The following is a 16,506-nucleotide window of genomic DNA, read 5'->3' as shown; positions in this document are numbered from 1 at the left end:
CTACATATACAACTTCAAAAGACATCCTTAAATGTCAGAAAAACATATATTACCACAAAGGGTCAATAAAGTATTATCAGCCCCCCACTAGACAACTTTAGAAAATTACATCCTTAAATGTCATATAACCATATTATATCGCAAGAACAAAGGGTCAATAAAGTCTTATGACCCCCCTATTTAAGAACAATACTTTATAGGGGGCAATACAACAACAATAGGTGAGCAAATAAGTCCTAAAACAAATATTGACAACAATGGTTTACTAGGGGGGACACTACAACAGGTTCACAGACAAACGGTCAATAAAGTCTTATGACCCCCCTATTTAAGAACAATACTTTATAGGGGGCAATAAAACAATAAACAGCTAAACAAACAAGTCATAACAAGAATGAAGACAATGGTTTATTAGGGGGGCACTACAACAGGTGCACTGACACCTGTCACATCAAAGGGATTTAGGTTTTATGGGGGTCATAAAAATCACTCAACATGTCATAAATACCAAAGTGACACATACCCTGTTCTTTCAACTACTAATTTCTTCCATTAACTGGGGGTTCCCTCCCGTTAACTGGGGGTATTTCTGGTCACGTTAGCACACATGCAGCGTTCAGTGGGGCGATGCAGGGTTTGGTGAAGCCGTCAGCGAAGCCCCCGCCCTCCACCAGCTCCGGCCTGCGGTTGCACATGGGGCAGATCTTGTTGCGCTCCTGCGACGCTCGAATCCAGACGATGAGGTTCCAGCGCCGGCCCGAGGAGATGGGCAGGGCCCCGTGCATCTGCTGGCCCCGGTGCAGGAGACCCTCGCTCACCCTGTGCTCCACCTCCCAACACTGCATCTCACTTAGAGCTACCTGCAGAGACATAAACACCAATAACCAGCATCAGTGGTGAAGAGCAATGTTCCCAAATACCACTGTTCCCAGTTTCTGTCCCACTAACCAGTCCTTAAACACTACAGAGCCCAAACTGTGTTCCCGTTAGTGTTTACTTCCTGTTTACCTTCTCCTACTGTTCCCGTTAGTGTTTACTTCCGGTCTGTCTTCTTCTGCTGTTCCCTTAAGTGTTAACTTCCTGTCTGTCTTCTTCTACTGTTCCCTTTAGTGTTTATTTCCTGTCTGTTATATAAAAATACTCATAGCAGAAATGTCACTGTCCTACACATCATTTGTTTACAATGCCCGCGATATAATACAATTGGCCAATGGTAAACAAAATTAAAACACAGCATATAAAGTAGATATTAGGTTAAGTGAAGGTTAAAGGATTTTAATATTTGAAGGTTTACACTGACTTTTGCTTCTATTATTTTTGGGACAGAGTTAAAACTAAAAATGGTCCTGGAGTTTTAAAACCCAGAATGTGAATTAGCACTTAAATCTACTACATAGTTTATTTTTGAAAGACAAATTTAGCAAATGCACATGCTGTTAGATAATATATTGGCACAAGGCATTCAAAACATTCAATGTTTTCTTAAAGTCTGTGTCACTTTAAGGTACGATGCCAAAGGTGATTTCAAAACATGTTACCAATCATTTTTGAAATTCTACTCTGCAACGTCAAAATTGTAATGCCAATTCTCATGTCTTACCATTTTTCATGACTAATTATACCAATTAAGGCCTCATTTTAAGATGCCTTTTAAGGAAACCCTGAGTATAACCCGGGGGTGTAGGTGTGGGTAGTATTACAAGTATATATATTCACCTGTCTCATATCCCCAAAATAAAGGTTTCCCTCTGTGAAGTCCTTTCCGAGGGAAACGTTCAGCGTGACCTCTGCGTTGTCGTAGTGGTAGCTCAGGTCCCGGTCTTCGTCCATGTCGTATTTCACCACGAAGGCCTTGTGGCTGTCCAGGCTGCCCCCCCCACAGTCGGGGTAGAGCAGGGAGGTGAGCGGCTGCAGGTAACGCTGGCGGAGCGGCGTGATGAAGCCCTCGTCGAAGCCCAGTTCATTCAGCAGGATCTGGAGGACATTCATGAATAACACACTTTCAGACTAGAGGTAAGAAAGCAGCTAAAACGCAGGAGTTTATTTGACTAACTTTGTCTGTTTGGGTCTGTAGATTTCTCCTGAATTCACCAACAGTTAGGATCACATGAAGCCTAATTTGCATATTTAGACATGAAACGTCAGAAAACTTGTAAAAACTTGATTTGAATATGCAAACAAAATAAAACAATACTTTTTAACATGGATTTACCAAATGTTCACAATTCTGTTCTGGAATACTCCGTAAATAAAACATATTTGATTAGAAAATGCCTAATTTACACATATAAACATAATATTTCATAAAAGTTGTAATACAAAAAGTGAGGACGTTTTATAGTGATATCTATTAGTTAAATATTTGACCCTATTCACATGTAGTGTTCCTGTCATGACCCTTATATTTATATAAAAGTCCTCGCACGAAACCTCTGATATTTCATCGAGCTTCTCATATTTCCTGACTGAGGGACTACAGGAGGCCAAAGATCAAAATCTCATGGCACCATAAGTATTAAATGTGAATGTGCAGTGAATAAATAGTGTTTTGGAGGTTGAATTACCCCGTAGTGGTTCATGGTGTTGGGTCTTCCTTTGGGGGCGGAGGACTGCTCAAAGTGCTCCAGCTCCTCCACCAGCTGCTCACAGAAGCTTCTCTCAAACACCGGGAAGCGATAAACTCGGGCAGCTTCAACAGAAACATGGGAATCAATGGTTATAAAGGGGGGAAACAGGTGCAGGGGGGATTGTTTTGTATTTAGTTTTGTTCATTATTAGGCCACTAGAGAAGAGGGTTTCTGTTCCTTTAATAAGTAATTAAAATGTTATCCGCCTTTATTTATATCCTGCTTTAAAAATACTGTTTGCTGAATCCTTTTAATTTGAGATCGTCATTAAAACAACTTCAATTTTACCAACTCCATCATCCTAAAAGGGAACATTTTTACAAATGTTTTTGTATGAGAGCTAATACTTCCCATGTTTTTGCTTTTTTAATACATTTAAAAATGGATTTTAAGACATTTGTATGCCCTGTATAACCAAGCCTTACGTGATAGTATCTGTACACTTGGGATTCAACCACATTTTTTTAATAAAATGATATTTTAAATATAATTTTGAACTAAGACATAGCAAGCATAACAGTATGTATACTCTTTAAAGTCAACAGAGAAAAATGGGAATTATTAATTTGTGTTGCGTCAGCTTCACCTTTCAACGTCTTTGTAATGTTTATAACTCACTACAGGAAAGGGAACACCCTAAAAAACATAATAGGGCCCTTTTAATATTTGGTTCAACTGTTAATTTCACTGTCTTTGTAACATATTTAAAATGTATTTCAGGACTTTTTTATATCCTGTATAACCGGGACTTGCATGGCACATGGCGTAATCTTCAGTCAACCAACAAATAAAATGAAATCTACTGTAATTGACATTAAAAGTGCACATTATTCACGAAGAGGTCAAAGGTGAACCTCTCACCTGCCTCCTCCTGCAGCAAGTCTCCGAGAGCCCCCCCCCTGACGGCGCTGACTCGGCAGAAATCCACTATCTGCTTGAACTTTGGAGTGAGGTAGGACTCCTGAGGAGAGAGTGGGGGGGGGGGGTTGCAGGTGTGTTTCAGCGATGTGTTACTGTGTGCACACATGCTGAGTTGTATACTCGATTCTGATTGTTCATTTTGGACTTTCCAGAGGTTGTCAATGCAGCTAGCAGACCGTTACTAAGGAGAACAGACCGTTGCTAAGGAGAACTCACTGCTAATAATCCCTGCCTTAACCTGTTAATCTGTTTTTCAGGTCTCAGGCTCGAAAATGACATTCCCAGAACAAATGACTATATCTTCACTTCTAAAAGGGGTAAATTAATAATCTTTTTTTCTCAAAGCAATGATACACCTGTGAGTTGGATTTAGAAGAGTCAGAATCAATATAGAATTGTTTTATTTTAAATTCAGATTGAACATATTAAAACATGTAAATGATAATGTCCGTCCAAAAAACATTACTTATAGTGAAAACCACCCTTGAATGATGGGATCGGAGACTAAAAGCTTTAGGAATCCAAACTATAACATATACTAAGTACCCTGTATCAAGATTGATGCAAAACAAGTGACATTTGACCTTTTTAGAGAGGTTTAGAAGAAAAACACTTCTGGGGTCATTTGGGTGCATTTGCCATATCTCTGGCCCCCTTCGGTCGATTTTGATGATTGACATCTCTTTTGAACCGTTAGAGCCAATAGAATCAAGGGGAAGTTCCTAAAATCCATCTAAACATTACCCATTGGTGAATGAGTGATGCGTAGCCAGAATGCCCAAAACCGGAAGCTGCCATACACTCTGGTAGCTATGATAGCAGCTATATGAAAACTCCGTTATTGACATAAATATGGTGATGGATTATCAGTAATCATTTCAAAGTGACACAGACACATTGGATTAACCTTCAGCCGCGTTTTTCTCGTTTTAATGCCATTGAACACAACTTTTGATCAGAAACAGCAAAAGGTAAGACATATTTGCTGTATTTGCTCCGTAAAGCTACGTCGTGTGATGTCTGGGTTTGCTTCCCATGCCACGATCACTCAGGGCTCATTTAGACTCTTCTTGTGAGACTTGTGTTTGGTTTCGGTAAAAATGGTTTGTCGTCAGTTCGCTGAGTTTCTTCCCGTTAGGTGGGTATGACACATTCATAGTTTTTTAAAGGTTAAAGGTAGGGTAGGTAAGTTTGAGAAACCGGCTCGAGATACACTTTTTGTTATATTCCATGGAATGCTCTTAACATCCCGATAGCAATGAATATCTGAAGTCCTTTGACAAAAAATCCATAAAAAAATGTCATCTGTGGAAGCCGTAGTACTGTAAAAAGTACGACCAATCATTTTAGCCGGCCCGGCTAAAATAACTGGATGTCCTACCTGCCTGTCAGCCTTCCATCTGTGCACAAACTTATCTCGTGCCCTCATTGGTCATGTGCGCGTTCGTGTGTGTTGGAGGAGGGGCTCTATAAGGAAGTGGCAGATTTTCTCCGGTTGTGTATTTTCAAATTCTAGCGATCTCGAGCCGGTTTCTCAAACTTACCTACCCTACCTTTAAGAAGCCCTGAGACACAGTTTCGTGAAAAAAAGCAATGTTTAGGCACATATTATAGCTCTCAGATATATATAAAATATATAAAAAACATGTCTATGAAGTGTTTTGCTCAAAATACCAAACAGATCATGCATTCTAGCCTCAAATCCCTCTATTTCAGCCCTGTTACTAAAGTGCTGATTCTGGGTCCGTAGCTTAATACTCAGCTAAATTCTGCTGTGATTAAACACCATATCATGTTCCAAACCACATCAAGGATTATTTCTGAAACAGTATGGAGCTCAAACTCTTTTTCTCTCTCAGGTTTACCACAAGGTGAGTTCCTTTTTATTTCCTGCTTCTTTACACATACTCTCTCCAGTACAGGTTAGCTCTGAGTGATGGCAATGCTTGCTAATCTAAACAAAGACCATATTACGTCCAAAACACTTCGCTCATTGTTTCTGATAGCGAAGTTTCTGATAGGGCCGTGGGTCTAAAGCCCGCCCACATTTCAGATATTACGTCATAACGGCAGAAAATCTGGATCAGCTCCGTTGTTAGCTCGTTTTTAGAGATTTAGGTACGGTGGAAACGAGAGAGGGTTTTCACTTTGTCCCCCACACCGGGGACAAATATGTATGTATAAAAGACATGAAAAAGTGCATTTTGCATGATAGGAGACCTTTAATAACGATGAGGTGTTATGTACCTGCAGGTGGTAGACGTGCGGATGCAGAGGCCGGTACGTGTCTTTTATAGCAGCAGCTCTCTCTGCACACGTCACACTAAGACGCCTTCGCCGGTCCACTTCCTGTGAAATCTAAACAGGAAAAGTCGTGATGAGTTTGAGTACTTTTACTTTTACTCAAGTACAAGATCTGAGTACTTCTACTTTTACTCAAGTACAACATCTGAGTATTTCTTCCACCTCTGCTCCTGAGGCACATCAAAAATAAAAATAAAAGTTCTCACCTTGTTGAACACATCCTCAAACTGTGCGTCCGTCACACAGCCAAGCCTCCTCAGCACCTGAGTATCAATAATGAAGATAATCAGAGGTGGGAAGTAACTAAGTACATTTACTCAAGTACTGTACTTAAAGGTGGGGTAGGTAATTTTGGAGAAACCAGCTCGAGATCGCTAGAATTTGAAAATACACAGCCGGAAAAAATCTGCCACTTCCTTACAGAGCCCCTCCTCCAACACACACGAACGCGCACATGACCAATGAGGGCACGAGATAAGTTTGTGCACAGATGGAAGGCTGACAGGCTGACAGGCCATACAGTTATTTTAGCCGGGCCGGCTAAAATGATTGGTCGTGCTTTTTACAGTATTACGGCTTCCACAGATGACATTCTTGTATGGATTTTTGGTCAAAGCACTTAAAATATTCATTGCTATCGGGATGTTAAGAGCATTCCATGGAATATAACAAAAAGTGTCTCTCAAGCCGGTTTCTCAAACTTACCTACCCTACCTTTAAGTACAATTTAGAAGTACTTGTACTTTACTTGAGTATTTCCATTTTATGCTCCTTTGTACTTTTACTCCACTACAGTTCCGAGGTAAATGGTGTACTTTTACTCCACTACATGTATTTAATACCTTTAGTTACTTTGCATGATGAATGATGTGAAATATAATCAAGTGTTAAATCAGACTTGAGTTCCACCTGGAGTAAATTCACAAGCTACCCTGCAGTATACAGAGTCATTAAAGCTCCCATGTCATGCTTTTCCGGTTATTACCCGTCCCCTTGTGTGTTATGAAGGTTTTTATGCATGTAAACGGTGTGCAGAGTCAAAACCCTCAAAGTACACCCTGTAGCGAGTAAAACTCTAACACAGAAAATACCTCCCCAAAACGCCTCGTTGGAGATACGTCACTGCCCATTTGAGTCTTCCATTTAGTTCCGGGTACGGCATGATGTCATGCGGTACCCGGAACTAAATGGACCAATCCCGAAGAGCTATGGCCACACCCAGCGGCGCTGGCCGCACCCTCTGCCAGCCTAACATTTACTGTTGGAAGCTCTGGTTCAGTTCACAATCGATCCAGTCATGCCACTGCCAAGGACCTGTTTCCTGAAATGTGAGGAGAAATCTGAGCTGTTTGTCCTACCGACGGAAGAACCACGACGAAGTCAGTGGTTGAAATGTCTTTTTAACACTGTTCCTTCAGAGGTTCGAAGAACCGGCATTTCACAGACGAAAGCTTCCAAAACATTGCCCAGTTTGAGGCCGGATATGCACAGCTTGTTTGGACCGTTTGGAGCAGGGGAAGATTCGGGTACACAACCTGTAAGTTTGCATTGTTATTTGTGTATTTATCAAACAAGACTGTTTAAATGTGTAAACTGTGTTGGACTGCTAAGCCATTGACACAGTGCTAACTAAGTTGCTAGCGTTTCCATATATCAACTCTAATATCAGCAGATGGCCTTGCATACATGTATCTCATAGCAGGAGAATGTCTGCATTCACACACAAAATACCTATTGACAGTATACTCCGGGTGATTTGCTGTGCGGTCAGTCGCGAAACGTAATTACATTATAGCTGGCGTAGCGTGTATGCTACCGATCTAACCCACGGAGCTAGACCTAGGTTTGGTCGGAAAAACATTTTTGTTATGCTACGTTGCTAGCGTTTAAATATATCAACTACAATGTCAGCAGATGGCCTTACATGTTTGTCATGGCAGGAGAATGTCTGCAGTCACACACACCGGGTGATTTACCGTACATTGTGACAGTACATGTACATACTGCATGTATAGCTCACGAGGTTAGCTGTATGCTAGCGCAAAACAATGTATTCATGCAAGTTACAATGTATGACCGAACGTAGCAGAATACCCGTATACGATTGCAATTATAAACACGTTATTGCTAGCCTAATATGAACCACTAGCTTTTGTTCATAGAAGTTTTATTACACTCCATTATAGTTGCCGTTCCTCCAAGCTAACGTTCATAACGTGTTAGCTACCAAGGTAAACAAAGCTAGGTTAGCATATTAGCAGGCAAGCTGTTCATTAGATAGATCCACACTCCTACCACAACTACTACTAACGAATCTAAAACAACTAAGTTTCTCTAATATTTTGTGATTTGCATTTGATTTCGTCCAGCCAGATCCTGGCGGACAATACATGACGGGGACGGGATTCTACTACTACTGAGGCCTCGTGCTAAAAGGCACCGGCTGCGCCCAGGCAAGATGCGAGGAGGAATGGATGATATACCGTGTGTATATATGTATATTTATGTTCATTTTGTACATTTCTAAAAATAAAGTTGAATGGAAATACTTAGTAGGCCTATCCTTTCTTCCCTGAATTATTTGCTCCTATAACATATCATTCATATATAGCAAACCATGATTTGATTTCTCATCAAACAGTAGTAGTTTATTACAGGTAAAAATAACTTACTCTTTGTTATGACCGGCTCGTAGGCCACAACGGAAAGGCAAGGAGACATACACGAGTTTACAAAACCACGGCACATTTATTGTGGTAAATGCAGAGATAGGTGGTCGGGGAGAGAATCGCTGGGCCGCTGGGATTAATAGCACCGGCTACGGAGGTGTCCGTGATCGCGCTGATTAGCCTCTTCAGCTCCACCCCACCGTAAGACCTGCAACTCCCCTGCACAAAGGCCCTGGGGCCGTCACACTCTTCTATAACAACAGTTGTAGGTTCAGTTCGGTTAGTTAGCGTATAAAATATCAGCTGTACCGACGCCATTATTACACTGATGTTCCCCGAAAAAAGCGGGCGGAGCCTCTCTGGTGGTTGACTAATCAGAACAGAGTGGCCGAGCTGACCAATCGGAGCACACTAGGCTCACAGGGAGGGGGGGGGCAAGAGCTCCAACGAGTCGTTTAGTGGAGAGAGTGAATACTGCTGAATACACATGCTTGACAGAGATGCTGTATGCGAAACCAATGTGAGTTTGGAAAATTGCACAGTATAAATCTATTTTAGTATACCTCAACAATGTAATTATGATCAGTGGAAATGGCCATGACATGGGCCCTTTAAAACTAGCTGCACCTTTACCAGCTTTGATAACACTTTAATGATCAATCATTATAAAACATATCATATGTAATATTCTGAAATGGACCATTATTTGTTGTATACAAAATATTCATGGGCTTGAATAAATAAAAAAACGGTTTACTCATTGAATGATTGTCCAGTCTGAACTATCGCGATATTATGAACTGTTTACGCACTGAATGATAGTCCAGTCTGAACTATCGCGATATTATGAACAGTTTACTCACTACGCCATAGTCCCGTCTGAACTGCTGCTCGGAGACGAAGCGGACATGGAGCTTGTATTCCTCCAGAAAGATGTTATCAGTTGTGAAACAGTTACAGATATAAAACTGACGATCCTCGTTTGTCATGTTAACCCGTTTATAATCTAATATGTTGATAAAAACGTGCAAACAAACGCAAAAATAACCAACTGACAAGCTCAACGGCTGTTTTTAGCAAGTAGCAGGCAACAAACAGTATACTTCCGGTTCGAGGTTTTCAAAATAAAAGCTACTTTTGTAAAAATACAGACTTACATGTTATTACATCCAAACTTTTAAAGTGTACAGTTTCTCACTTGTGAGATTTAAATGCAACATATTTTAGGGAATTACCATATATTTGATTACAAACTTTGTTCATTTATATACTCTATTTATTTCCGTATTCATTTACTTAAACCCTGACTCATGTATTAATTTAATATATGTATTTATTTATTAATGTATTTATACTTGTGTCATTTTGTAATTTATCAAAAACATTGTTTACATTATTTTGTTCATCTGGAGTTTACATGAAGTACCATTCACTGGCCAGAAGGGGGAGCTCATGCTAAACCAATAGAATACAAACTACGTTATTTAAAAAGCAGCAGAAGAAGAAGACAGACACGGAGCCTGGTGGGGATACTGGGAACAGAATGTGAGGGGGTGAGAGCTACCAGGAAGGCCATTATTAAGTATTTGAGTGAAACAGGATTGATTGGAAGAATTTAAAACAACGTAAATACAGTGGTATAATTCCACAAGTGGTGATAGGATGATATGGTGATACACACTCTTGTACAGTAGGTGGCGGTATGCACCTTAAAGTTGTTTGCAATCCGCCAAAAACCGAGAGAAGAAGAAGACAGACAGGCACAAGCCCAGTATTTTCATCCTGATTGTATTTTGGATGATTAGCAACATTAGCAGACGTTTTCATTGCTGCTAAACATGCCGATTAGTACTCTATAGCACATGTTGTTTACCTAGCGTCATACTCGCTGTTCACTTGAGTGATTTTCAGAGTAAAGCATGTTGAGCTCAGAGTCTCTGCAGGTCGCTGAGGAGGAGGTGGTGCTGGAGTCCAGCTCCAACAAACTGGGAGATATTTACACTTTTGTGGCTAAAGGATGCTTTCCTCACACCATGCATCCTCTCAGGAAGAAGAATCTCAAAAGATACGCTCAGAAGTTCATCATTGATGGTAAGGGGTTTGTTTTTCACAGCCTTGATTCAGGTCCGTAGTGCAACACACACTATATACCACGGTGAATTATGTCTCCCGTAATGTTCCACCACAACTGTGTGTATCAGGTGTTTCTAAACTGGCTTTCATATCGCCGAGTTACCCTGTGTTTTTGATGGAAGATAAATTATATAAGTCTACTTTGTTTGGACATAAGTATGCCAAACTGAGGAGCTGACTTCTACGGAAGAGGATAAGGGCCACATTTCTCCAAGACATTTGGGTCTGTGACCAAAAGTTAAAACAAAAACATGTGAGTTTTGACTTAAATCTCAGAATTCTGAAAAATAAAAATGTTTATATATTTCGATTTTTTTTGTCTCGGAATTCTGCCTTTAATCGCAGTCATGTTCTTCCTCCAAAGAAAATATTTTTCTCTGCAAATTTAATTATCTGATTCATCTTTTATTAAAGGTGGGGTAGGTAAGTTTGAGAAACCGGCTCGAGATACACTTTTTGTTATATTCCATGGAATGCTCTTAACATCCCGATAGCAATGAATATCTGAAGTGCTTTGACAAAAAATCCATTAAAAAAAGTCATCTGTGGAAGCCGTAATACTGTAAAAAGCACGACCAATCATTTTAGCCGGCCCGGCTAAAATAACTGGATGGCTTACCTGCCTGTCAGCCTTCCATCTGTGCACAAACTTATCTCGTGCCCTCATTGGTCATGTGCGCGTTCGTGTGTGTTGGAGGAGGGGCTCTGTAAGGAAGTGCCAGATTTTCTCCGGTTGTGTATTTTCAAATTCTAGCGCACTCGAGCTGGTTTCTCCAAAATTACCTACCCCACCTTTTGATTATCTGAATCTTATATTTGCATTTCATTTTTCCTGTTAGAATGCCTTTCAAAATAAACAAGGCAGGGTTACATACTTTATTTAGATTTGTGATGAATGTTAAATTACACGGCTTAATTGAATAATCGATTCTGATTGGTTAATTTGGAGATTGCAGAGGTTGTTAATACTCGATAACACACCGCTGCCAAGCAAAATAGTGCCCGGTGGAATTGACGATCGTTTTTAAGTCAATATAATCATTTTCAATTGATATTGTGAGTCAAGTCGTTGGTTTGTTAAGTATGTGGCCGTGAAATAGGCGGATAATGTGCAGCGAGGCGGTCATTATAGAGACATATCAACCTTAAGAGTTGTATTCATTATCCCTTACTTAAAACACAAAGTCTACAACCCAAAGCAGAACTTAAAATATGATTTTAAGGAATCTTCTATAATCCAAAATCTAATATTGTGTCTTCCTTCACTCAGAGGGGAAGCTGTACTACGTCGGGCCGAAGAAGGAGGAGAAGAGGGAGGTGGTGATCGAGGCGGAGAGGAAGAGGCAGATTTTCCTCGACTGCCACTTCAACGACATCGGTCATCACCTCGGCCAGAAGAAGACCGTGCACCGAATCCAGAGCAAGTACTACTGGCTGGGCATCATCAAGGATGTGGTGGACTGGGTACGTTCGTCTTTAATGCAGTGGTGCAGGAATGAGTCCTAAAACCAAGGGATGAGTCAGCATTGTATCCCTTCCTGTCCCCTGGTGTTGAAGTTTTTTCTGAATGTGTTTTAGGTTATTATCCTGAAATAAGGTCTGAGGTTGACACAAGCTGAAGAGATTTTCACTTTTAGTTTTACGACATAAAATACATCTGTAAATAACCCACTGTCGGTTGCTAACAAGTGTCTAAATGAGACGACGAAACGTCATCACGCCCAACATTAGCCACCTTTAGCTTAGCGGTGGTGACGTGAAGTCATGTGACCGTGCTGTAGTTCCTTTATAGCCCAACATTAGCCACCTTTAGCTTAGCGGTGGAGACGTGAAGTCATGTGACCGTGCTGTAGTTCCTTTATAGCCCAACATTAGCCACCTTTAGCTTAGCGGTGGTGACGTGAAGTCATGTGACCGTGCTGTAGTTCCTTATAGCCTGCAGTTAGCTTTTTCCTTACAAAATCATAAAGTGGTGTTAATATGTGGAGATTATCTTGCTGAACTAAACATGTCAGTATCATAAACGTTTGTTTGACTAAGAGATTATTTTCTGCAATAATCCAAAATCCCATTGGACCAGGGAGATGCTGCCTTCAGGGTCCAACACCTGCTCTACTCTATGACACTGTGACTTAATAGTTATATTAATATTTAACTTTGAACTGTGTCCTGTTTCAGATCAAAGTGTGTGACACCTGTCAGCACACAGAAAGGAGTAAAAACCTGGCCAGGACGGTCCGGCCCATTAAAGTGGACGCACCTTGGGAGATCGTTGGAATCGACATTATAGGTTTTTGCCTTCATTTAATTTCCTCAAATTATATTTATCTGCTGTTTTATTTCTTACTAAATGTTACATTGCCTTACCTCACCTTACCTCACCTTACCTCACCTTACCTCACCTTACCTCACCTTACCTTATCTCACCTTACCTCACCTTACCTCACCTTACCTCACCTCACCTTACCTCACCTTACCTCATCTCACCTTACCTTATCTTACCTCACCTTACCTTACCTCACCTTACCTTACCTCACCTTATCTTACCTCACCTCACCTTACCTCACCTTACCTTACCTCACCTTATCTTACCTCACCTCACCTTACCTCACCTTACCTTACCTTACCTTACCTCACCTTACCTTACCTCACCTTACCTTACCTTATCTTACCTCACCTTACCTTACCTCACCTTACCTTACCTCACCTTACCTCACCTTACCTCACCTCACCTTACCTCACCTCACCTTATCTTATCTTATCTTACCTTACCTCACCTCACCTCACCTTACCTGATCTTACCTTACCTCACCTTACCTGATCTTACCTTACCTCACCTTACTTTACCTCACCTCCCCTCACCTTATCTTCCTCTTCCTCTTCCTCAGGGCCTTTCCCAGAGACGCAGCAGGGGAACTCTAACGTCATAGTGCTCATCGATTACTTCAGTAAATGGCCCGAAGCTTTTCCGGTTCAGAGGACGGACGCTCTCTCTGTCGCAAAATGTATTTCCAAATGCATATACAGGTAGATACACTTCACAAGATCACCTGTAATCACACTTTACCTGACCAGGTGTTTGAAGCCTCATTCATGATATGTGAATCTTAAAGAGGCCCTATTCTGTTTTTGGAGATTCTCCCTCTAGTACGAGAAAAATAAAGAGCTTTTTGAACATTAAAGCATGGAGACATGTCACATATTCAATGTGTCGCTATCTCAAAGCAAAGGTAATCCTCCAAAATATCCTAAACAATGCCCATATCCACAATAGGTTTTCCTGGTTTTAACCACATTCTAGTAATGCCATTCTTGCTAGCAGCACTCAGGGTTCAAAATAAATATTTTACTTTAGAGGAATCATCGAATATTAAGATTCAAAGTTAAATGGAAAGTCTATCTGAAAAACTTTTCGTAAAAGTCCATGATCTTCCTGCCAGAAAGGATTCAGTGATGTCCAAGACCAGAATACTGTGTATATATATAATCTGAAAATGATTCGCCTCGAGGCACCCACACTGTCTCCCATTTTCCTTCCCTTTCACATGTGTGTTTTTGTTAGAAAAATCTCACTCGTCACCGGCTTGGTCTTCAATATCAGGATCCATGTATTTATTATCCTCTCAAGAATGGAAGTAAAATCAGAAAAAAAATCTGACTTTTTCTAAAATGCAACCATCAGGACGAAGAAATAACAATATTTTTAACCTGAAATTAATCTCCTCTTCTCTTTTCGTTCAGGTTTGGTGCCCCTAAAACAATAGTGTGCACGCAGAACGCTGACTTCTGTGATGAGGTGAGATTATTAAAATACTGTAAATAAATATTAAAGCACAGATGTAAACACCCATGCTGCTGTTTTCACAACATACGATGATACTTTATTATCAGATAAAGTCTGGAAGGTTTTTTGCATCACTGCAGGACCATTTGCAACTTAAAACAAGGATAAACATTAAAGCTCCCATGTCATGCTTTTCCGGTTATTACCCGTCCCCTTGTGTGTTATGAAGGTTTTTATGCATGTAAACGGTGTGCAGAGTCAAAACCCTCAAAGTACACCCTGTAGCGAGTAAAACTCTAACACAGAAAATACCTCCCCAAAACGCCTCGTTGGAGATACGTCACTGCCCATTTGATTCTTCCGGGTACCGCCTGATGTCATGCGGTACCCGGAACGAAATGGACCAATCCCGAAGAGCTATGGCCACACCAGCAGCGGCGTGTTCCTCCTCCAGAGGTTCGAAGAACTGGCATTTCACAGACGAAAGCTTCCAAAACATTGCCCAGTTTGAGGCCGGATATGCACAGCTTGTTTGGACCGTTTGGAGCAGGGGAAAATCTGGGTATACAACCTGTAAGTTTGCATTGTTATTTGTGTATTTATCAAACAAGACTGTTTAAATGTGTAAACTGTGTTGGACTGCTAAGCCATTGACACAGTGCTAACTGTGCTAACTAAGTTGCTAGAGTTTCCATATATCAACTCTAATATCAGCAGATGGCCTTGCATACATGTATCTCATAGCAGGAGAATGTCTGCATTCACACACACGGAATACTCATACAGTATACTGTACTGTGATTTACCGTACATTGTGACCGTACATATACTGCATGTAGCTAACGAGGCTAGCTGTATGCTAGCGCAAAACAATGTATTCATGCAAGTTACATTGTATGGTAGCAGAATACCCGTATACGATTGCAATTATAAAAACGTTATTGCTAGCCTAATATGAACCACTAGCTTTTGTTCATAGTAGTTTTATTACACTGCATTATAGTTGCCTTTCCTCCAAGCTAACGTTCATATCGTGTTAGCTACCAAGGTAAACAAAGCTAGGTTAGCATATTAGCAGGCAAGCTGTTCATTACACAACTACTACTAACGAATCTAAAACAACTAAGTTTCTCTAATATTTTGTGATTTGCATTTGATTTCGTCCAGCCAGATCCTGGCGGACAATCCATGACGTGCTAAAAGGCACTTCTACTACTACTGAGGCCTCGTGCTAAAAGGCACCGCACCGACTGTGCGCAGGCAAGATGCGAGGAGGAGGAATGGATGATATACCGTGTATATATGTATATTTATGTTCATTTTGTACATTTCTAAAAATAAAGTTTAATGGAAATACTTAGTAGGCCTATCCTTTCTTCCCTGAATTCATATATAGCAAACCATGATTTGATTTCTCATCAAACAGTAGTAGTTTATAACGGGTAAAAATAACTTACTCTTTGTTATGAGCGGCTCGTAGGCCACAAAGACAAGGAGACATACACGAGTTTACAAAACCACGGCACATTTATTGTGGTAAATGCAGAGATAGGTGGTTGAGAGGATCGCAGAGTTAGTCTTCCTGCAGCCGCTTTGGAGAGACTGGGGCCGTAGTGTCCGGAGGTGTCCGTGATCGTGCTGATTAGCCTCTTCAGCTCCACCCCATCGTAAGACAAAGGCCCTGGGGCCGTCACACTCTTCTATAACAACAGTTAAAAATATATATGTATATAAAATATACGGCTGTGCCGACGCCATGATAAGACTGATGTTACGCTGAGAGCAGCCGGGAAAAGCACTGTTAGACATGGGCGCAGCCTCTCTGGTGGTTGACTAATCAGAACGAGTGGCCGAGCTGACCAATCGGAGCACACTAGGCTCACAGGGAGGGGGGGGCAAGAGCTCCAACGAGTCGTTTAGTGGAGAGAGTGAATACTGCTGAATACACATGCTTGACAGAGATGCTGTATGCAAAACCAATGTGAGTTTGGAAAATTGCACAGTATAAATCTATTTTAGTATACCTCAACAATGTAATTATGATCAGTGGAAATGGCCATGACATGGG

General features: G+C 40.9%; 1 protein-coding gene across 1 annotated transcript; it reads right to left on the bottom strand.

The window, feature by feature from the left end:
• Positions 1 to 248: 248 nt before the first annotated feature.
• On the bottom strand, positions 249 to 9,612 carry LOC117484538 (2-oxoglutarate and iron-dependent oxygenase domain-containing protein 2-like). The gene is made up of 7 exons (XM_034132967.1): positions 9,385 to 9,612; positions 6,059 to 6,115; positions 5,796 to 5,906; positions 3,489 to 3,588; positions 2,565 to 2,689; positions 1,717 to 1,974; positions 249 to 860 (listed from the first exon to the last, which is right to left on the bottom strand). Exons 1-7 carry the CDS (start codon positions 9,508 to 9,510, stop codon positions 594 to 596), a joined length of 1,044 nt encoding a protein of 347 aa, XP_033988858.1. The 5' UTR covers positions 9,511 to 9,612; the 3' UTR covers positions 249 to 593.
• Positions 9,613 to 16,506: the final 6,894 nt, after the last annotated feature.

Source organism: Trematomus bernacchii, unplaced genomic scaffold (genome assembly GCF_902827165.1).
Source record: "Trematomus bernacchii unplaced genomic scaffold, fTreBer1.1, whole genome shotgun sequence".
NCBI lineage: Eukaryota > Metazoa > Chordata > Actinopteri > Perciformes > Nototheniidae > Trematomus > Trematomus bernacchii.
Note: the sequence above shows the minus strand (reverse complement) of the source record. Positions and strands in the feature narration are given on the sequence as shown.